This window comes from Anas acuta, chromosome 26, assembly GCF_963932015.1.
Source record: "Anas acuta chromosome 26, bAnaAcu1.1, whole genome shotgun sequence".
NCBI classification, from domain to species: Eukaryota; Metazoa; Chordata; class Aves; order Anseriformes; family Anatidae; genus Anas; species Anas acuta.
Genome location: NC_089004.1, coordinates 5,417,128 through 5,439,558, shown reverse-complemented (window position 1 = coordinate 5,439,558; position 22,431 = coordinate 5,417,128). Strand labels below are relative to the sequence as shown.

General features: G+C 62.7%; 1 protein-coding gene across 1 annotated transcript in view; it reads left to right on the top strand.

The window, feature by feature from the left end:
- Window positions 1–2,167: 2,167 nt before the first annotated feature.
- EFNA2 (ephrin A2) overlaps window positions 2,168–22,431 on the top strand; it is a 41,154-nt gene continuing 20,890 nt past the window's right edge. The window contains exon 1 of the mRNA XM_068661563.1: window positions 2,168–2,589. Coding sequence (XP_068517664.1) covers window positions 2,465–2,589 — 125 coding nt within the window. The 5' untranslated portion in view covers window positions 2,168–2,464. The remainder of the gene's footprint in view (window positions 2,590–22,431) is intronic.

Sequence of the window (22,431 nt, the reverse complement as noted above, 5' to 3'; positions counted from 1 at the left end):
CCCCAGCCCGTGGAGCTTGCACCAGTTTGGCTGCGGTGCTGGGCGCTCAGTTTGAGCTCTCTGGCCCGGTCTGGTGCTGGAACGATGTCCCCAGCGCTGCCGCTGCCAGCATTCGAAGCTACAGGTGCCCAAGCAGCCTAAATGAGGCTGAAAAAGGCAAAAACGGGAGCCTGGGAGCATGGTGGGAGCCTGGCCCTGCGCCTTGCCTTGCGTTTCTGGGGGAGAAGAAGAAGAATCGCCCTCCCCTCACCAAACCTCGGAGCACGGGGGTGTCAGAGCCCATCTCAGCACCACGCTGCAGGAGTCCGCATGGTCCAGCACCGGGATCTCCAGCCCCCCAAATAATTCCAGGGATAACTTTGGGATGCCCCTTTGGGGTCTGTGCCGCTGGGTCGGGGTCTGTTCGCGCTCCCCCCGCAGCCACGCACGGGGAGGGGCCGCGGCTGGGCTGCCAGCGCCCCGGAGAGGCTTTTAGTGGCTTGGCTTGATAAATGAAAACAAATAAAGCTGATGGACAAGCGGACAGCTTTATGATAGCTTGGCGCTGACAGGGAGAAAGATTGGCTGTCGGGGCTTGATGGAGAAATGTCCTGATGGGCGCAGCCGGGGCGAGGACAACCTTGGTGGCGGAGGATGAGGAGTTCCCGTGCAGGAGGACGCGCAGCCAGCGCCGTCCCAAACAATCCTGGCTTGATCTGGTTTACTTTTTGGCGGGGGGGGCACGATGCAACGCAGCCCATTGAGTTTTTGCAAGGAGGTTTGCTAAAGAAGGACGGCGGGCCGGGGTGGCTGACAGCGGACCCCTTCCTCTCATTCCGAGCCAAAAACCCCAAAACCCCAAACCCCAAAGGCGCCACGTGCAGACGGGTATGGGGGGGGCAGTGGGAGGTGATGGGGGGGCAGCAGGGTGCTGAAGCACGAGGTTGGGCAGGCAGCAGGATGGGATGTGTGGATGCACCCCGATGCCGGTCCCGTTGGTGTCAGCCCCACTAGGAGCCCCCTTTGCAATGCATCCCTGAGCCCCATGCAGAGCTCCCACACCCCCCAAATTGCAATGCACCCCACTTTGCAATGCACCCTCCAAATTGCAATGCACCCCACTTTGCAATACACCCCCCATGTGCAATGCACCCCAATATGCAATGCGCCCCCACGTGCAATGGACTCCAAATTGCAGTGCACCCCCCCCTTTGCAATGCACCACCACGTGCAATGCACCTCCAAATTGCAATGCACCACGTGCAATGCACCCCTCCCACGTGCAATGCACCCCCCATGTGCAATGCACTCCCCAATGTGCAATGCACCCCCCATGTGCAATGCACTCCAATTTTCAATGCACCCCCCCAAATTGCAGTGCACCCCCATGTGCAATGCACCCTCCTTTGCAATGCACCCCCCACATGCAACGCACCCCCAGATTGCAATGCACCCCAATATGCAATGCACCCCAAATCCCCCCAGATTGCAATGCCCCCCCTTTGCAATACCCCCCCCGTGCAATGCGCCCCCCAAATTTGCAATGCCCCCCTCACCCCCCCCTTTACAAATCCCCCCCCCGGTTGCGCCCCCCTCCCTCCCCCTTGCCCCCTCCCCGTCCCCCGTTGGCGACAATGGGGCGAGGCGGGGGGGGGGGGAGCGAACGAAGCAGGGGAGCGGCGGGGCGGGGGGGGGGCTGGGGCGTGGCTCCCGGTAGTGGGCGTGGCTCCCGGTAGGGGGCGTGTCCAAGGGGCGTGGCTCCCGGTAGGGGGCGTGGCCTCGGGCGGGGCGGGGCGGGGCGGCGGCGCAGCATGGCGCGGCGGCACTGAAGGCGCTGGGGGAGCAGCGGCCCGCCCGGCCCGGCCTTTGTCTCGCCGGGGCTCCCGGGCAGCGAAGCGGCGGCGGCGGCGGCGGCGGAGGAGCCCCCGTGGGCCGCGCCGGGCTCTCCCCCCCCCCCCCCCTCCTCCTCCCCTTCTCCCCTTCCCTTCCCTCCCCTTCCTCCTCCTCCTCCTCCTCCTCCTCCTCTCCTCTTCCTCCCCCCGGTCCCTCCCCATCCCCGCCGCCGCCGCTCCACAGGTGCGGGGCCGCCCCGGGGACCCCCGAAGTTCGGGCCGGGCACCGGGGGGGGGGGGGTGCCTGTGGCAGCAGCAGCATCCCCATCCCCATCATCTCCCGGTGCCCCCCCGGTGCCCCCCCGGTGCTGCTGTTTTTTTTTTTTTGGGGGTGTGGGGGGGGGAGCACCTCGGGATGCCGCCGCCCCGGCCCCGCCGAGCCGCGGTCGCCCCCAACTCGCCCCGCTGACGGCTCCCGGGGGCGATGGTGAGGGCCGCCCGGCCGCCCCCCGCTGCCCCCCGCCGCCCACCCGCAGCCCCCGGCCGGCCCCTGGGCTCCGCCGTCTCCGCCGCCTCCGTCTCCGTCTCTGTCTCCGCCGCCGCCGCCGCCCCCCCGTGACCGGCCGGAGCCGCGCCCGCCGCCCGCCGGGACGATGCCGCCGCGCTGGGAGGCGGCCGCGCTGCTCGCAGCCCTCGTCGGCGTCTGCGTCTGGACCGACGACCCCGGGAAGGTGGTGTCGGACCGCTACGCCGTGTACTGGAACCGCAGCAACCCCAGGTGAGGCAGCGGGGTGTTCCCCCCCTCCCACCCCCCCCAGAGGTTCGTGGGTTTAAAAAAAAAAAAAAATAAGGATTTTGGGGAAAAAAAAGGGGTTTTGCGCCTTGCCCCCCTGCGCCCGCCGAGCTCCCCCGTGCCCGCCCGGGACCCTCCCGAAGTTTGCCCGCAGCCGCCGAGCGCAACAAAGCGGTGGGGGTGGTCGGGGGGGGGGTATCGGAGGGGGTACCGGGGGTGGGGGGAGCACCGGGGGGACCCTGCCGGTACCGGAGAGCCGCAGCCCCCAGCCCGCAGAGGGAGGGCGGAGGCGGCCGGGCTGCTCCCGGTGTCCCGGTTCCCCGTTTTCCCGTTGCGTTCCGCCGGGGGTTTTCTGATTTTCGTGCCCGTTGGCTTTTTGCTGTTTTTGGAGAGTTTGGTTTCTGTTGGGTTTCTTTGTCTGGAATTCTGAAAAGCCCTAAAATTGCCCCACAGCCCTCAGGGAGCCCTGCCTGGGGGGGCTGGGACCGCCGGGCCCCCACTGCTTGCCCCATATGGGTCCGAGCCGGGTTTCGGAGGGGCTGATTTGTGCAGGCTCCCTTAAAAGAGAAAATAAATCACTGCCACCAAAGCCACCCGTTCTTCCCCCAGTTCATAAAAGTTAAGCAGGGCCCCAGAACCCCCCCCGCGAGCCAAGCATTGCTGCGAGCACGGGGTCACCTCGCTCGTGTCCCTGACGGGTGGGTGCCAGCCCCCTTGGGTGCCCCAGTTTGGGGTCAATGGGGCGCAGCAGGCGTCTCCTCGCCCGTCCCATCCCAACGGGTGGCACCGTGCTGCAGGCGAGGCCGGGAGGATTTCCCCCCTCTGATGCTTCAAGAGGGATTCGGGTTCCTCCGGCACGACCCCGTTCCCCATCCAAGGTCCCGGTGGCGTTTCGGTGCCGCAGGAGGTGCCGGGACGGATGGCGCGGGGCTCGCCGCGCAGCCCCATCCCCACGGCACGGGTGGGATGGGGGTGTCGGGGACCCCCCCAGTTGCTCCAGCATCATCTCAGCCCCGGCTCCGTGCGCCCCCGGTGGGGCTCAACCGCCCGTGACGCCGCGGCCTCGCGCCTCCACCCGCGCCCCGACAGCCGGGACGCCCGGCGGGCGCCTTTGTGCGCGGCGGGGCCTTCTCCGCGGGCCGGCCGCCTTGCATATGGATTTTATTATCTCCCTCGCATTTTTGTGGGGGGTTGTAAGAGGGAGGGTTTTTCCCTTTTTTTTTTTTTTCTTTTCCTTTTTTTTTTTTTCTCATTCCCATTGCAAAGTTTTTGGTTACAGTGGCTGCTCCTCTGCGGTGTCGCAGTTTGGGCTCTTTCCCTTTTGTTCTCCAAAACGCCCAACGTGCGAGGGCCCTGGTGGGGTGGGATGGGGGCGTTGTGCCCCGCTGGTACCCTTCACACTCGGGCATCGTCCTGGTTGGAGATGGGGCCGGCATCACCCCGAGGTCGGGGCCCATGCCCGTGGGTCCTTACGGCAGCACCAAAAGCCAAAATCGGTGCCGAGCTGCTTGCCGTAGCGCCGGGCACCTCGCTGCACCCTGCCCTGTGCCCCGGCACCGTCCCACGGCACCGGGCTGGGCACTGCAGGGACGCGCTCCCCCCGGACCGGGTGGTGGTGGTGAGCCACGGCTGTGGGTTCTGACACTGGTGGAGGAGACGTTTCCGAGGGGGGATGAAAAAAATAAAATAAAATAGGGCGAAGGAAGTAGGAATCGATGCAAGGAGGGAGCAGACAATGGCTCGTGGGTTTCAGCAGGCGCTGGGTCTGCGCCGTGACCCACATTTCCCAGCATGGCAGCACCCGCGCTGCGGGCGGCCGCGGGGCTCCCCGTGTGCGTGTTGGGGGCTCGGGAATCCAGGGCAGTCGTGAGACGTTGCAGGATTTGCCGCCGAGTTTCCTGCTTATTTTTCTTTCGGAGCCTAGCAGCGGTTCGGCGTGTCTCCGGAGTTGCTAGAAGAGCGTTTCGTTCTTAAAAACGAGGAATAATCCGCCTGTGCCTTTTCTGGTCTCTTGGTTTCCTTCTTATTTTTTTTTTTCCCCCCCACCATCTCGTTTAATAAGAGGGAAATAGGAAGGGCTGTAAAGAAGACCAAAATAAAAAAAAAATAGAGAGAAGAAAATGCCCTCTGCTTGTCTGAACCTGCGTACCTGATCTGGCAATAAATGTTTTTCTTCTATTTTATAGTGCAATCTATATTCTATAAAAGACGGCAATAAATCTCCTGGTCAATACAATTTGCCCAGATTAGAATAATTCTATATTTCATAATTGGGCCCAAATTAAAAATAAGTGTTACATCGAGATGCTGCAATTTGCCTCTTCTGTGGGGATATTTAGCTGCTCGCCACGGATTTAGAGATTTATTTTTTTTAATGATTTTGCAAACACACGTTTGGGAAAGGTTCCATGGGTTTGGCTGTTCGGGACGTAGCCGAAGGAGGGGGAGCGTGTCGTTATGCACCACGGTGCCTCGGCATCTGCATGTAATGGAGGGGTTTGGTGGTGTGCATGCAGACCGATGCACCCGCACCTCTTTGCCCCACACGGGGCCGTGTCCAGGGCTCGCCACAACCCCGGCTGGTGCCATCCTTGGGGTGGATTTTTTGGCACAAGGCCGGGGAGCAGCGGGTCGAGGCGGGGAGCCCGGCACAATGCCGCTGTCGGACGGCGGCACCGCGGCTGCGTTGGGGTCTCCGGCCACTGCCAGCGCTGGTGCAGGACCCCCAGCACCGCAGCGAGCCCCGTGCCGTGATGGACACGGTGGTGTGCCTCTTGGTCAGCTTGCACCGAGTCGTACCAGGAAAAATCGGGGCTCGAGGAGACCTCAGCACTGAGGGGCACAAAAGGTTTTGGGAAGGATCGTCACCGTGCCACGACAGCTCCAGGACCCATCCGGAATTCCAGCCTCGGGGCCACGGTTGGAAACCTCCCGGCCACGAAGGGAAGACTTAGAAAAGGAAAGACTTAAAATTTGGGATTTGTTCTCGTTCCCCGCTCCACCTGCAGCTCCGTAATGGGCAGGTTATAGTAATTCCGGAATGATGGTTTTCCTGCAGCCAAACGCAATTCCCCCATATGCAGCCGCGTATTTCTGTGTCTGTAGAGAGAGAAATGTGCAAAGTGTTAGGTATTTTTCTCTCTCTATTTACAGTGCAGATACAAATGCTGTAAATGGTCTAGATTTTACCCATGGCCTATATTTAACTGTGAAGTCATTTCTGTGCCTTGGAAAGCTTATTTTCTATTTCTCTTTTTTTTTTTTTTCTTCTTGGTGTTGTGAGCACAGCTGGGGTTTCTGTTCCGCTGCTCTGCGCTCCCCAGGCCGGGGCTGGGGACACCAGGCAAACGTCTCCGAGCGGGGACATTCACCGGGGGGGACACGGGGGGACTTTTGGGGGCTCCTTTTGTGCGTCCTACGAGGGGCCCGAGCTGCGGCATGGGGGGAGTTGGGGTGATGGAGCCTTTGTGCTTGCTTCTTCCCACCTTGCTGCCTCTGAAGGCAGCTGGTGGCACGCGGGCAGAGCCCGTGGTGTGCCGGCGGGGTCGATGCTTTGTCCTGGAGCCCGGTGCGTGGCTGCCGGGGCCGTGCCGGGGCTGTGCCGGGGCTGTGCCCACCCGCGCTTGGTGGCGATTTCCCAGCCCCAGCCTGAGCAAAATCGCCCGGTGCGTGGGGCTGCAGCGATGGGCATGGCAGCAGGCTCCTCGTGCGAGGGAATGAGGAAAACCCACGGTGGTTTTTCCAGGGGGAATTCACCACTGCAGCAGGAAGGTTTGGTGCCACGCACCTGCTCCCGTATCTGCGGCAGGGCTGGGTGCTCTCCGTGCCGTGGGCTCCTTTCCAAGGCTCCGTTCCTGTCCGGGGCTGCCTGGGTTGGGCACAAACCTTTGGGGCCATCCCATGGTGCTCCCTGGAGCCCAGGAGCATCACGCTGGGGGTTTTGCACCGACACCACCACGGAGCTCCCAGCTCCTGGCTCTTGGCCTGAGCCCCGGCGCTGGGGGTCCCCTGTCCCAGCGGGGCCGGGGCAGCTCCCGGGGGGTGGTGAGGGGGAGCTCGGGGTGGGAGCCGCCGCTGCTCGGCCACCTTGGCCATCCTGTGCAATTAGTTCTTTTTTGAGTTTTCATTTGTATCGTTTTCCCTTTGTGCTGCGATCATTCGCAGCCCTTCCCACCCCTCTTTTTCCAGCCCGTTAAGCCGTGTTAGCTATTCTTCACCAGCCAAGGGCTGTAGCGGCGCGGTTAATAGAGAGCAGATACAACCAGGTCCAGCGCCTGTGACAAGATTTTCTCTCCCCGCCTGTCTCCGTCTCTCCCCGTCCCTTCCCGGGGACTGCAATTACATTCCCTACTGCTCGCCCGTTTGGTATCCAGATGCCGGCCACGCGCCGCATCCTAATGCGAGGCTGGGGCCAGGAGCCGCAGGTCGGCCCCGCACCACCCCAAATCGTGCTGGTCCCAGGGGCACAAAGGACGGGCAGGGAGCCCCACAGAGGGTAAGGGGGAGAAAAACACCCTTGGGTACAGCTGTGGAGCTTTAAAAGCCCTCTCGGATGCGTGCACCTTGTGCGCTCACACGAATAATCCCCGTGCACAAACACCCACGGCCGCCCACCCGACATCCTCCTGCGTGGGCAGCAGCGCGCCCGGAGCCATCTGCACGTGGCAGGCGCCCGCTGCTCTACCTGCAGGCTGAGGGCTATAAATAGTTGGGGTTTGGGGTTTCACGTCCCTGGGAACACGGATCCCAGCGCCAGGTAGCATCTGGCCCAGCTGTCTGTCTGTCCGTCTCGCTGCGTACGCCCGTGCGCGCGGCCGACCCACGTGGCGGTGGCCGGGGCTCTCCGTGTCAATACGTGCATAAATTTGACAAGGTTCATCTGCCGGCTTGTCTGCAAAATTGCTGCAATTGTTCCTTAAATAGCTCCTCATTGCTGGTGGTGGAAATTTGGGTTCTTTTGTGCTAGATATTAATCACGGTTTTAGAGGCTTCCTTTTTTTTTTTATCCCGGGCGTTTTTTCCCCGTCGGGGCAGAGCTCTCGCCCTGCCTCGTTGGGTTTCGTGGGGTGTAGGGGAGGCCATCAGACGATGGCATTGTACCCTGCAGCCCCTAGGAGGAGGTAATTTTTTTTTTTTTCCTCCTCCACGGCCCATTTGAGACCAACATGATCCCAGTCCTGCCATTTCTGTGTGCTCGGAGCGTGATTACGGCGCCAAGCCCAGCACTGGATTACCCGGCCACGGGGTCACCTCCATGCAGGGGGTGACCACGCCACTGTCCGGCACCCAAAAAGTGCTGGTGCAGGCAGGCTGATGCTCTGTCATGGCCAAAATCATTGAGGAGACGTCTCTGAAATGGTGCCTCCGAAATCAGGGCTTGTATTTCGTTGGTGGGTCAAGGCGTGCGTGCTTTTGGCAAAGAGCCTGCACCTTTCCCAGCAGCGAGCAGCCCAGAAAACCCTTCTCTGCCGTCACCCTCCTGGGATTGGGGTCCCCACCATGGCCCAGGGCTGGGCGCCTGTTGTGGGGTGATTTGGGCTCATCCAACCCCTGCAAGGTGCTGGGGCTGGGTTGTCCCCAGCAGGAACCTGCAAGGAAAGTGCTGGGGACGGGGCTGGTGCCAACGGGGCCGGGCAGGGTGCTGCGTCCCGCGGTCCCGCTGGCTCCTGGGCGGTCGCAGCGCCGTTGGTTATTTATTTCTCCTCCCTTCTCTCCCCCTTTGGTTGTTGATGCTGCTGTGGCTGGGCTGCTAAATAGCTTCCCATTGTTCGAGAGCTAATTACCTCTTAATGAGGCTCCTTACTCAAAAGCCAAGAGGAGCGGAGGGTGTGCGGTGGGCTGCTTTTCAGGCACGCTGCCCGCCAAGGCGCATGGGGGAAGGTGTGGGGCTGGGGGCCTGGGGGCCGGGTCTGCGGGCACCAAAGGGAAGGGCTTTGCAGAGGGTCCCATGCCGAGCCCCAAATTTAGGGATTGCAGCTGGAAAGACGAGCGAGCAGCCTCGCAATGACAGAACTCACACAAAAATGCATAGGGCGCATCTTTCCTTTTGGCCACGGTCGCTAAAAACGCGGTTCCTCCAAGTTTACGCATCGTGTGTGCCCTTGGTGGGGCAAATCCCACTCTGCTTTGGCTAAACCAGCTCCTCCTGCCCCGTCCCATCCCTTGGTGGGACCCAACCTCACGGCCAAGGCTTTGTGCAGGGCAGAGGCTGCGCGCTGCTCGTACCCAGCGCCCTTGGTCCGTGTTTGCCAGATCCTGGCCCTACCCTGGAGTCGTGCAGGGCCGTGGTGGCTCACGCGGCCGCTCCATGTGCCGACTGGCGAAGGCACTGCAGGCAAAATGGGGGAAAAAAAAGGTCTGCAGAGGAACCGGGGGCGCCCGCCTCCGCCCCGCGCCGATTGAAGCCGGGCTTTGTGCCGCCCCGCGCCGGGAGCGGGCGTGGGTGGGAGGATCCCGAACTTCAGAGGGGGACGGGGCGGTCAAAGCGACCACAACGGGGGGAGACGAAACAAAGGAGGAAAAGGCACTCGCTGGAATAATAACGAAGATGGGGGACGACTGCCCGGCTCCTTGCGCCCATGAGGAGCGCCCGGCTGCTGCCCCGTGGCAGCGCTGCCCCAATCCGGCCACCTCATGAGGGACACACGGAGGTGCCGGACCCCACCAGGGCTCGGTGTGGCACCGAGGACAGAGGTGGCACGGCAAACCACTGGTGGTTGATCCCGGGAGTGATTTAAATGCCCCGGAGCGCGGCCGTCGCTGCCTCCAGTGAAGCCAACCAGCGCTGGAGCCGGCAAGAGCCCAGCTCTTGGTTCTGAGTCCTGCTCGGATCCGTTTGACATTTTCCTCCAGGTCATTAACGGAGGGACGAGGGGTGCTGAGAGAAATGGAGATCGAGACCATCTTTGTGTGTTTCCTTCCCACCCTTTGAATTTTGTTCCTCCCGTGCCCATTTTTCAAGCCCGGCAGCGAGCGCGGCCGCGGGACGTGGCCATGGGCACCCTCACCATCATCCTCCCTCTCTCGGTTCCCCCGGCCTCTCTTTGTGCTCGTGGGGCTCTCCCTCTCCTCCCGTAGCCCCCACGTGCACGTTGGTGCAGAGGCGCGTGCACGAGGGGCTGCAGGACTCGGGCTCGGACCCTTGGAGCCGTTCCTCTGCCCAAAGGCAGCGGCGAGCCCTGCGCCTCCGCAGGAATCCCGGTGCGCACCGCCGGCATTTCCACCCCGTCCCCGGGGTCCGTCGGGTGTAAGCCCCTCACCCGATGCTTCCTCTTGGAACACAGCAGCCTGCTCTTATTTAGGCTTCCTCCCCACGCAACCCTGAGATCCCCGCAGGAATTAAACTTTATTTCGGGTCCTCCGTGCCGCGGGGCTGGCAGGAGGCGAGCGAAGGGCGAAGGGGCAAAAAAAGCCCCATTAGACCGCGGGGTCTGGTCCTCCTCCTGCTGCATCTCCCATTCTGTGAGCACGTCGCTCAGCCCAGTTGCAGTGGAAATACTTCCCGTTTCCCCTGATCCGTCTCAAACCAAGTTTTGTTGGATTTTTTCTCTTTTTTTTTTTTTTTTTTTTTCCTGTGGAAGAGGAGAAATTATTTGTATCGGTTTATTTTTTCTTTAGCGTTACACGGAGAGCAAAACTCTCCCATGTGCTAGGAAACAGATAAAGTGTTTAGACAGCAAATACAAATATTTCTGAGCACTCAGCCCCGCTACAGATATTTCTCCCTGTCCTCCAGAAGGATTTCTTGCTGTGTCTTCTAGTGGGTTTTTATTTAGGCTGCCTTGATTTTTTTTTTTTTTATTTATTTAAAAAGCCCTATTTATACTTGCAGTAAAATAAAATCAGCCAAGCCTGACCCTGCAGAGAACTCGAAAAAAAAATCCCAATTCTTCCTTTTTACCAATCCCGTTTCCGCTGAGGAAAAAAAGCTCCTGAACCCGGCGGCCCGCGCGAAATCCCACCGCAACGGGATTATTTCGGCGGCTGAGCTCGGTGCCGGGGGGGAGCGGGGATGGGGATGGGGACGGCCGTGTTTCGGGAGGTGGGGGGGGAGCCAGGTGACGTGGGGGCACCCAGTCCCTCGTGCTGCGTGTGCCGGCTGCCTGCTGCATGCAGAAAGGGTGGGGTTCTGATTTTTCCTTTTTTTTTTTCTCTCTTTTTTTTTTTTTTTGGAATAAATCAGCGAACGCTGCCCCATTCCAGCGTTGGCCCCAGGGGTGTCACTGCGGTCGGGAGCGTCCCCCCCCCCATCTGCCAGGGGCTGCCCGGTGCTGGGGAAGCTGCATCCCAGCAGCTCGATAATCCCAATTATTATCTGCTTTCTAGATCAGGGTTTCTTATTAAACTTGGCACCGCTGGATTTGCCGTTCCGGCCGCCTGCCTCGGCAGAGGGATTCATCTCCCGCGGCCGCGGGGAGGAAATGGAGTGGAAAAACCCAGGGCAGAGCCTTGGGGGCCGGGGGGGGCTGCGGGCGCCCACCCGTTGCAGCCAGGGGCTGGGAGGGAAAGGGTTTTGGGGCAGGAGGTGCTGTGGTTTGCGCCCTGTCCCGCTGCCCGTCTGTCCCCCCGTTGGCGCAGGGTGGCCGTCGTGGCCGCGTGGTGCAGGGCTCTGAGCTGGGATGCGCTGCTCTCATTTCGGCTGCACGGGGAAAATGGAAGTTGTTCGTTAAAAGGATACCTGGATATTTGCTTTTTAAAAAAAAAAAAAAAAAAAAAAAAAGTTATTTTTCCCTTGCTCTAAAATTCAAAGAAGCCTTTATCCGCCTCCTCTGCCCTTCGCACAAAGAATACCCGCCCTCCCTATGGCAGGGCCTCCTAGCTTCAATTCCCCTGTTCCCCGGCGCACAAACGTTCCCCGGTCTTTTCGCGAGCCGAGATTTCCTCTCGCGTTTCTCCTCCGAATTCTGTTTTATTTTTATCAAGGCAATTTGCTGGACACCTCGCCGGAGCCGCCTGTGCCGGAGCCCTCCGGGAAGGTGATTTCTGCGAATCTCAGAGTGATTCTCATCCCGGGGGGGTTCCTGGTGCCGGCTCGGTGGTCTCTCACCCCTCCCCGGGGTGGCTGCGGAGCTGCCCAGGGACCCCCGGGATTTGTGGGGCTGGCGGTGGGAGTGGGGCTGCTCTCACTGGGGTTTCCTTTCTGGGGTTTGCTGCCTGGGTGTGAACCTAACGGGGGGGCTGGAAACGCCTCTCCCCGTGCCCCTCGTACCCCGCAGCTTTCTCCTTTGGTTTCCATCGCAGCTCCTCTTCCCTGTGTGCTTCCACCATTTTCCTTCCTCTAAAACACAACAAGAGGCGCCGAGCCCGTGCCGCTGCGCTCCCTTCTCCCCATTTGCTCTCCCCCCAGCTCCCGGGGTCCCTGGTTTGGGTTTGGGGGCTTTCGCCCTTCTGGAGCGGGGAGGCGTGGGGCGAATTGGCTGCTGGTGGTGCCCAATTTCTGCTCTCCGGGCTGCAACAGGGCCTGGGTGTTGGTGAGGGCTCCCAAATCCTTTACCCGGAGAGGTTTCCGCCACCCTGAGCTGGGAGCCCCTGCCCGGCAGCGTCTTTGTGGTGTTGCCTTGGGGCTTGGTTTGGTTGGATCCAGGCAGATGCACAGAGCTTGGGTGCCACAAGATATTGGGACCCCCCTGTGCCATCAGCACGGTCCCCATATCGCTGCTGTAAGAGGCACAAACGTTAAGGCTGAAATGAGCCTCGGGAGCAGGGCACGGAGATCGTCCTCCGCTGCGGGACCGTGGCACAGAGTGCGCAATGCGGCGTGCGCCCCGCTCCTAAAACCCCCCTCTCCTTTTGTCACCTTTACAGAATTTCCCTCACCTTCCCCCAGCTCTCCCCGCCTGTGCTGGCTCCTCGGGGCTCTCAAGTCCCCAAGTACCCGGGGTCCTGCTCGGGGTGGGCACGGGGCAGCCCCGCGTCCGCTCATTTTCTGCCGGGGCTCGTTAGCGGCGCTCTCCAGCGCCAGGTCCTGCGGCCACACCGGGGCTGGGCAGCAGCGGGCGGAGGTGGCCGAGCCCTGGCGGGTGGACGTCAGCAGAAATCCCGACTCCAGCAAATATTTCAAAGCTGATTAATAACGATAAATCAGAACGTTGCCTTGCGAACTGAAAGGCGTTTGGATGAGGCGGAGGGGTACTCACACGATTAAGACAATGAGCTGGGAGTTGGAGCGCTGGAGCCTATTTCCAGCTCGCTACGCAGAGACGGATCGCCTCTCCCCTCCCAGCCTCAGTTTCTCCGCCGTTAAGGTGAGGATCGTTGCCAGAGGCTAAATTAAGCAATTAATATCTGCGGAGTGCACGGAGAGGCGGAGAGGGACGTGGTGGTGCAGGCTCCGTGCCGTGCCGTACCGTGCCGTGCATCCTCCTGCTCCGCACCCTGGCTCCTGGGACGGGGCTGTGCCGGACACGAGGATGGGGAGCAGCCCCCCCGTGGCCCTGGGTACAGCCAGGGGGTGCCCACATCCCTGCTGGGGGCTCGGGGGCACAGCCTGGCTCCCGCATCCAGCGGCCGGGCACGTTTTTTGGCTCCAGGTCTCGGCTTCGGAGCGGGTTCGCAGCCCTGGAGAGCCCCGAGCTGGGAAGGTCCCCGGGACCCCTGCATCCCGTTACCAAATCCTGGCCCTGGTGGGATGCAGAGGGGAGGCCAGCTGGGTTGTTGTGCCTTTTTTTTTTTTTTTCCCCTTAAACATTTTAATATTCGTTTCACCTTGTAAATCATCCCACCCGGGCTGGCTTGTAAAGGGAGGATTTATGGGCCCAGGTGTAGCTGCAGCGAGATGAACTCTGTTGCTGGTGACCGACCTGTTTTAATGTTTTTATAATGATGGCGCTGCAGCGGCGGCGCTGGCTAAGGGAGAGGTCTCCTGGCTGTAAATCCTCCCCCAGTACCTGCTTGGGGGGGGGAGGGGACACAGGGCTGGGGATCGGGCCCGGGGGGAGCTGGGCAGGGCCGGAGCGAGGTCCTGTGCGCCTCCAGCCTCCTGCTCGGGATTTTCCTGCTGGATGCCGTCGTGATGCCGATGCTCTGGCGCGGCGCCAGGTCAGCTCCCAAACCATTTCCCCCGGCCTCTGAATCAGCAGAGCAAAACCTGGGGGGGGGAGAGCTGAGCCCCCCCACCCTGAGCCCAAAAAGGCGGTTTCTGGGCATGAGGGTGCTCAAGGAGCTTGGTGCTTGCGGAGCTTCACCACGTCCTGTGGTGCACATCCCCGGCACGGCTCATGGTCCTGCCGCAGCGGTGTCGGTGTGGTGCTGGGGACGGGGGGATCCAGCCCGTGGAACATCCCAACGGCCGTGGGACTGGTGGCAATGGGGCAGCAGCGGCACCGTGGGGTGCGCGTGGCGGGGCTGGGCCCTGCTGTGGGGTGGCTCAGCCCTGGGGGACCTGACCGGGGACCCCCCCCCCCGCCCTCCCTGGGCTCTACGGCAGCTCCAGGGGGATTTTCCCAGAGCAAGCGCTGCCCGCAGCAGCACAAATGAACCAAGTAATTGCAACATGGAAATATTTTGTGCTCATTAAGCGGCGGGCGCGGAAGCGGTGTTCCTCGACGCGGGCAGGGACTGACGAAGGTGTCCCCGGAGCTTACGGGGACCGAAATCCTGCCGACCTCCGGCTGAAAGCAGAGCTGGTGATGGGCAGCTGGGAACCAGGGCACGGGACCACCCTTGAGCCTGGGGTTTGGAGGGGGGAGCCCCTCGTAGAAGCCCCCCGGTGCCTCGCAGGGCGCGGAGGAGCTCAGCAGCCCCGGTTCTCTGCGCCCCACGGCTGCGGCGGAGCCAAGGGGCACGGCGCTCGGAGCGGGGCCGGGGCTGTCACCACGCGTTTTCTCCTAACGACCGTAAATCCGACGGATTAAAACTTGAAACGGTGAAATCTCGGCAGCCGGCTTTGAACTGCCCTAACCCAGCGCCGCCGCTCGCCAGGAGGGGTGGCGAGGAGTGGGGGGGGGCTGCGGGAGCTCGGCATCCCCTCCTGATCCTGCAGCAGGACGGGCCGTGGTGCGCGGGGAGGTGAGGGGGTGCCCACCCCAATGGGGACCCCACCGAGTGCGTGAGGGGCTCGGACCCCACACAGGCACCGTGGTGCTGGGGTGCCTGGACATCCGTGCCGCTCAGAGGTGGGATGGGGACAAGGGGAGCAGCTCGGTGGCGCTGGCCAAGGGGAGGGATTTGGGGAGCGGAGGCGTGAAGGAGGCAGCTCCGTGCGCCGAGCACGTGCCCGCGGGGCTCGGTGGGACGAGGCTCGGCCGGCCCCGGCACGGTGCGGGGAGCGCCCGGGAGTGCTGCAGGCGGGGGAAGCTTTATGGCTGTAGTTAAGGAGACTTTATGATATTGTATCTGAACAATTGCCTGCTATTATCTGGATCGATGCTGCGTGATTGAGACACCGGTTGATAACCCAGCCGGGCCTCTAATCGCTTTTAAACCGCGCGGGGTCATTTTTGCTCTCGATAAAACCCCTCTCGGTGCTCTCTGCTTTCTCTCTGCCCCCTCCCCGTGCAGCCCCACGCCCGCCGGCTCCCCAGGGGCTGCATGCTGGGACCGGCGGCTCCCCCAGCATCCGTGGGTGCGGGTGGCTGTGGGGCGGCGCAGGTCCCTGCCCGTGACTCAGTGTTTGCCCTGGGTGGGGACCAGGGTCCCCCATAGGGCACGCTTGGGGTGGCCGTGGCGCACACCAGCTCTTGGGGTGAGGGACGGGGCCGCGAGCTTTGCAGGGTTTGGGAAGGCTGAGTTTGTCCCCGTGTCCCCCTGGATGAGTCCCCTCGGGGTGCTGTCCCCTCGGGGTGCTGTCCCCTCGGGGTGCTTTTAGGCACAGCCCAGCGGTGTTGGGGCGAGGCGCTGTGCTTGTGCCGGCAGCGGGGTGGGTTCAGCGTTCTCGGGCTGTCCCTGCAGGCACCGTGCCCGTGAGCTGGTGGCTCCTGTGCTGAGCCTCGGGTCCCCATCTCAGCTGGAGTTTGTCCCCATCTCAGGGGACAGCCTCATCGGCACCCCACAACGCTTAGCTCCTGCTGTCCCAGGGCACCCCCTTTATCCTTAACGTTGCCTCTTCCACCACCTGCTTCGTTTTTCTCCCTTTTCAGGCACGGAAATTTGGAGGGGGGAGCCCCTTGGGATGGCTGGGTCCCGTCCTGATCTTGCAGGCAGGAGCAGGGGGCGCGGGGAGATCTCGGGGTCCCGTCCCCACCTTTGCCCATCTCACGGTGACCTTGGGCAAGTCACGTCACCTCCACGAGCTTCATCTTCTGCAGCTGTAAAACGAGGACAACGATACCTTTCCCACCTCGCAGAGGGGTTGGGAGGCTTAATTAGTTAATGTTCGTAAAGTGCTTTGAGGATTAATTAATATTGTGACTCTAATTTTTCCTATGGTAAACCGCCACCGAAATATCTCGGTGATGCTGCCTCTCTGCGCGACCCTACAACACCAGGACGTCACCCACCGCCGCGGGAGCCTCCAGCTCCTCCCCAGTGCTGAACTGGGAGGCTACTGGTGGCGGGAGGAGAGGCAGCGCCTACAACTTGGGGCCCAGCCCTGCTCCCCGTCCTTCTCTCCTCACCTTTCCCCTGCTGGGAGCGGTCCCGGCGTTGGGATTTCTGCTGCTGCCACCTCCCTGCGCCGCTGCCCGTCCCTGCCCAGCCTGCTCGGGCACCTCGCGCATCCCTCGGCCCCGGCGTGCTCGACCTGCTGGCAGCTTTGCTCCCCACCTCTGGCATGCGTGGGATCCACGCCGGGCACGTCCCATGCCCCGGGCTCCAGCCGCATCCCTCGGGGCTGGGAGCGGGGCCGGCAGGGTCCGGACGCGTCCTGGTGTGGGAGCGGCGCGCGCCGGAGCGCTGAGCAAGTTGTCAGCGCTGCACAGACACGAACGCGGCTTTCCCCGTGAAAACAAGTTGTAGCAAACACACCTGCCTGGGAAGCTGCTGGCAGGCACGCCGGGGTATTTTCTGGTATCTTCATTCCCGCTTGCCATTACTCAGCTCGCTGACTGGCGACTTTGGTTTCCTCCGAGGTGATTTCTCAGCGGCGGGGGCTGCTCCGCGCCGCTCTCCTGCCTCCCTCCTGCCCCAGCGCTGGGAGCGCAGGGCTTGGAGCAGGGACGGCAGCTCCACGGCCACCAAAGGGACCCGGGGAAGGCTTGGGGACATGGCAGAGCTGTGCCCAGCGCGGCACGGGGAGAGCAACGAATTGGTGCCGAAGGCACCGCTGCTTCCCCGCCGCCGCCTCGGCTCAGCGCCTCGTCCCTTTGATGGGCTCATGCAGGGTTTGTGCTCGTGGGGTTTTTTCCAGCCCCATCGCTGCAGGAGGAGCACGGCGCAGCTCACCCTGGCACGGCGAGGCAGTGGGGACGTCCCGGCAGGGCTGAGTGACCCCCAGCTCCTTGTGGACACCCGCGGCACGCGTCGTGCTTGCCGGCCCCACGGTGTTTTGGATGGCTGCGGGCCAGTGAAGGCAGAGGTCGGGGTTTCCCCGGAGCTTGAGGACTGTGCCAAGAGAGCAGAGCTGGGTTGGATGTTGGGAAGCCCAGGGTTAGCTCGGCTTTGGGGCTCAGGGGGTGCCGGGTGTCCCTGTGCCATCCCTCGGAGGTCTCGGTGCGGGAGCACCGCGCTCCCGGCTCCCGCATCAGCGCTGGCACCAGCCAGGCATGAGGCCACATGCGGTGGAGCGAGCAGGAGGAGAAGGAGCTGCAGGGCTGGGGGAGGGACAAACGGGATGCCCCGGCACCGGGCGATGCTCTCCTGTCCCTGCTGAGCACCAAACCCTGCTCGGAGCCGCGTGGTGCTGGTCTTGCACCCGGCGCCGCGGGCAGGACGGACGGAGAGCGGCGTCCCCGCCGCCCGTACCCCGCTGCAGGTAATAACACCCCGGCAATGAAGCAGGAACTAACACAGCCATAAAAATACCACGCTGGCCTTCCGCAGCAGTGTCCCACGAGCCCAGAGGTGTTCAAACACCATCAGGTCCCGGTGTGGGGTGACGGAGCGGTGGCACCGGGGCTGCCGGGCTGGGGCCGTGGGTGCCGGCCCCGTTCGTCCCCTGCCTTCCTCAAGGTATGGACGGCCCCGGTCTCTCCTAGTCGGGAGCCTGGTTTGCCAACTGCCAGGTTTTAAATAATATAAATTACATGAATTTTTAATTTTTCTTCTTTCCCGAGTTGTTTAATCCCCAGGGGTTTGTTTTCAAGCTTTCCTCCGTAGCGCAAGGAGCAGAAATGCATTCTTTTAATGGTAATTGAGATTCTCGCATCATTGCAGGACTTGGAAGCCGAGATGGGCTTTAAATAACGTGAGGGTGGCTGAATTCGGGTTCTGATTCTCCGAGCGGGTTTCTGAGGATTTCTTGGGGCCGTCCCTGCTGTGCACCCTGCGGCTGGGGGACCAGAACCGTGCGCCAGTCCCGTGCGGGGCTGCGCTTCCCTGGGGCACCCTCCCCAAAAAGAGGTGCATGTTGTGTGGGGCCGGGGACCTCTCGGGCTTTTGGGGTGCCGTCGTCGTGCCTCATTGAGCTGCCTGGAGTCCTGAGCTGCTTCTGCCACCTGGCAGAGGATGCTTGCGCTGCGGGCACCGGGAACCGGCGTTTTTGGGTGGCCAAGGCCATGGTGGCTCTGGCTCGTCCCGGGGCAGGATGGATGAGGTTGGGGTTGGGGAGGATGGGGATGGACCTGGACGGGCTGAGGGTTGGGATTTGGGGCGAAGGGGCCAGCTGTGTGCTCTTAGCGGGGCCGTTTGCCTTCAGCTGGAGCAGCGAGCAAGGCGTGTGGGAACGACGGAGCCCAGCCCTTAGCTCTGCTCAGCAAAAACATAAAATAAACCTCAAAACCTCCTGCATGGGGAGCGAGGCTGTGGGGCAGGGCCCTGCCTCACCTGCAGCTGGCGAGGGGCTTTTATCCCTTAAACCAGGCGGAGCCCTGGCTGCCTGCCCCCATTTCCATTTAGACCCAAAGTGCTGCAAATCCCAAGCCCTTGGGCCCAGGAGCCAGCCCGGCACACGGGGTAAATCCCCACACACCAAATAAATCCCCCCGTGCCGGGTAAATCCCCACACCCCGGATAAATCCCCCCCATGCCGGGTAAATCCTCGCGCACCGGCACGGGGCTCACCCACGCTCCTGGCTCCATCCCAGCCTCTCCGGGGCGCTGGAAGGGGCCGAGTAGTTTCCGGGCTGGGAGAGCTGGAGGGGGAAGCGGTTTCCGTTTTTTTGGGGGAACATATGGATCCAATTGCTGCTCCGTGCACAGCCGAGCCGGGCAGGGCAGCACCGGAGCCTCGGGCATCGCCTCGCTGCGGCGGGACCCGCGCGGCCCCGTCCCGCACCCCTGCTCTCCGTGGCCGGGGCTGGTTCCGGGCCGTGGTGGGGGCAGCCTCCACCCGCCCGTGCCTTTTGTCAGCCTCAGAAAAATTGACCTTGAAGCGCGCTGGAAGAGCCCTGCAGCTAATCGTGTTAGGAGGTGTCTGACTGCAGCTCCGCGCGGGTCTACCTGAGCGGCATTAGCAAGGGGGACGCGTCGGGCTCGCGGCGCCCCGGCTCAATAATTGATGCGTTTTCTCAGCTCCCCCTTCCGTGAAAGGAAATCCAAGTGCCGGGAGGACGGCGGCGCTGCTGGGGTGGGGACGGGGACGGAGAGCGGCGAGGATTCGGGTGGTGGGCGTGGGGATGGGGACGGTGCCGTGGGGACCCCTCTGCGGGGACGGGGCTGCGCGTGCTCCGCGGCACGAGGCTGGTCCCTGGCTGCTGCCAGAAATCCCCCCAGAGGTCCTGGGAGGCATCGAGCACCCGGGTACCCGATCCTTGGTCCCCGAGCGTGGGAAGTGTGTCCCCACCCGCTTGGTGGCGATTCCTGCAGGAGCCCCAGCGATCTGCCTTGCTGCAGGAGCAGCCACGTCCCCGTGCCAGCACCACGTCCCCGTGCCAGCACCACGTCCCCGTGCCAGCACCTCCCTTCCCCTGCGAGCATCGCCTCGTCCCGTGTCCCTCCTGTCCCCTCCACTGCCCTGGACCCTGCACAGGGGATGCTGGCCCCGGGCACAGCCCAGCCCAGGTTCCCCTCCCTGGGCAGAGCTGCCTTTTGTAAGCCCTCTTCCCTTCCTCCTTTATGCCCCCCCCTGCTTTTTTTTTTTTTTTTATTAGTATTTTATTTTATTTTATTTTTTCTCCCCCTCTTAGAAAAGCGTGCAGGGAAGGGGAGAGATTTTAACCTTCTGCCTGGAACCAATTAAAAAGGTCTTTCCGCAGAGACGAAAGTGCTCGTGCACCTTTGTGTGCCGCTAACGGGTGGAAGAAAGCAGAGGCGGCCTTTGAAGGGGGAGATGGAGGTCTCTCCGCTGGGACCCCTCCAGGCTTTCAAAGCCTGTGTTATTTCTTTATTTTTAAATAGCCAAATTAAAGTGACTCCCGCTTCCTTTCCTCCCTGTTAGCGGATCGTGCCGCAAGCACGTGGCCCCCGCACGCCGGGGGGGGGGGGGGGAGCCGAGGCCGACGCGGGGCCGTGGAGGGGGGGACGCGGGCGGCTCGGGACGTGGGTGGGTGGGCGGCAGGGCGCCTGCACCCCCTGCCCACCCCGACCCCGCAGTGGGACGGGGCAGAGCCTCCCTCCTGCTCCCCGTTCTCAGCGGGACGTGGGGTGGCCGCGGCTGAGCGCGGTGCCACCGGGGTCCCCAGGGAGGTGGGCTCGGGGTCGGGGACACGGCCCCGCTGCCCCCCCCCCAGCCCCTCTGCTCGCCCCAGCACGCCGCCCCCTTGAACTCGAGCAGCCGAACGGATGAGTGGGCTTCTTCAAAGGGACCCCCCTGAAGTCCCTGCTTCCCCCCCCCCCTTTCTCCTCCTCCTGTCTGCATCCCTCTCCCCAGTTCCTTAAGACCCCGGTGAAAAGGGGAGCAGAACAAAGCACAGGAAGGATTTGAGGTGGTTTCCGCGCGGACCTCAATGTGGAGCCGCTCAATGGAAGAGGAGCCGTGGCCACGGGGCGCTTTCATCCCCACGCCGGAGTTTGGGCGAAGGGGGCGAGCTCGGCCTCCCCGCGTCCCCAGCCCCCGGCCTCTTTTTTCTTTTTTTCTCTACTCTCTCTCTCTTTTTTTTTTTTTTTTTTTATATAGTCTCAGATTTATTTTTCCACAGTATAATTCTGAAAGACAGCGGAGTATGAATTATTCATTGACCCCTAACTGCCTTTGCATACAATCCTGGCCGGGGGAGAGTGCCCGTGTCGAATGCATTTGTGTGCAGAGCTGGGCCAAAATGAATTGAAATCAATTTTTCAGGTTTGGCGGGGGCATTTGGTGATTTGGGGGCTCGGGGAGGGCCGGAGCACGTGGGGCAAGGCCGGAAAGTTTCTGGTGGGAGTCGCCTCCTATCCAGAGCTGCCCACGTTGAGGGATGCTGCCAGTGCCGGGGGGAGCGCGGGGACCAGGGCTCGGCACTCCTGGGGCGTCCCCCTGGGGCCAGGGTTTGGAAATGGGGTCCTGGCCGTCCCTAGGGCATCTCGGGGCTGTGCCAAGGTCGGGGTCTTGGCTCTGTCCATCGCTGCCATGGCTCTGCTGGGCTCGGTCAAGGGCAAGCGAGTGCTGCTGCCTGCTGCAAACCCCCCCTGGGTGGGAAGGAGGGGAGAAACGCAGCCTTTTTACCAAATTCCTTCTGTTTTGGGTGAGCCTGACTCCAAACGTGAAGCATCTTGGAGGAAGGGGTTCCCCGGAGGGTCCCGGTGCCACCGGGCAGGGGACGGGGAGGAAAGGTCCCCGGGCAGGTCGGTGCCAAAACCCAGAGCGGGGGAAGAAACGGGGCGAGAGAGTGAGAAAGAGGGAGGGAGGGAGGGGGGGCACCTTTGGAAAGGCTTTAATCTGATTAGGCTTTGAGTGAATGGACAAAGCGAAAAGGCTTAAACCCGAGTGAAAGGAGCGGGGAGGGGCGGGGGGCTTGGTGCCCTGTGAAGTGGAGACCCCGGCGGCTCACGGCAAATTAGGTCAAATTTGGCCAGGGAGACACGAGGGGAAGGAAGAAAAGCGTGTGGGGGGGCGCCGGGCGGAGATCAGAGCACTGCTGCGGCCCCGCGACCCCGCTGCCGGCCCCCCCACCGCGTGGGGGCTCGCCCTGACCCCACCGGGGGGGGGGCCGGGCACCCTCCGGCCTCGCGTGGCAAACGTGTCGGGGGGAGCACCCCTCGGTGCTGCCACCACCATCACCTGCATGTGGGGCGTCCCCGTGGACCCCAATGATTTGGGGGGGACAGGTAAAACCCATCCGTGTCCCCCGCCACCACGGCGTGAGCCAAGCCCCGTGTCTGTCCCTGCCCTCCCGTCCGTCTGTCCCCGTGTCCGTGGGTCCAGGGTGCCCCTGGGGGTGGGTTGGGACGCGCCGTGTCCTGCTGCAGCCCCGCTCAGTGCTCACACCTCGTGGTTTTTTGGGGGGGATCCAGCGCGTTTTGGGCATCGCGTGCGCTCCATGGCACAGCCACAGCCGCTGCGGGCGGTGGTGGCACGGGCGCATCGTGGTGGGGATGGGGGGGTCCCATCCTGTGCCCCAGCCCCTCCGCGGGGCTTTGGAGCTGCACCGAGCGCAGAAAGGCTGCCGGGGGTCTGCGCCCCCCCTCGGCAGCCCGGCCACCTTCCTCCCACCCGTGGTTTCCATCGCATCGATCCTGCCCCTGATCGATGGGCGCTGCCGTGCGGCCGGGGGCGGCGCTGGCCGGCGGGGAGGGGGGGGTGAGGAATGGCTTTTCGCAGAGCCCTGAGCGGCTTCCAGCATCGATCTCCCGGCGAGGAGCTGAGCCTCGTCAGGGATCAATTAGGCCACTCATTAGCCGTGCCCCAGAGCCAAGCGTGAGTCTCGTTGGCGAGAT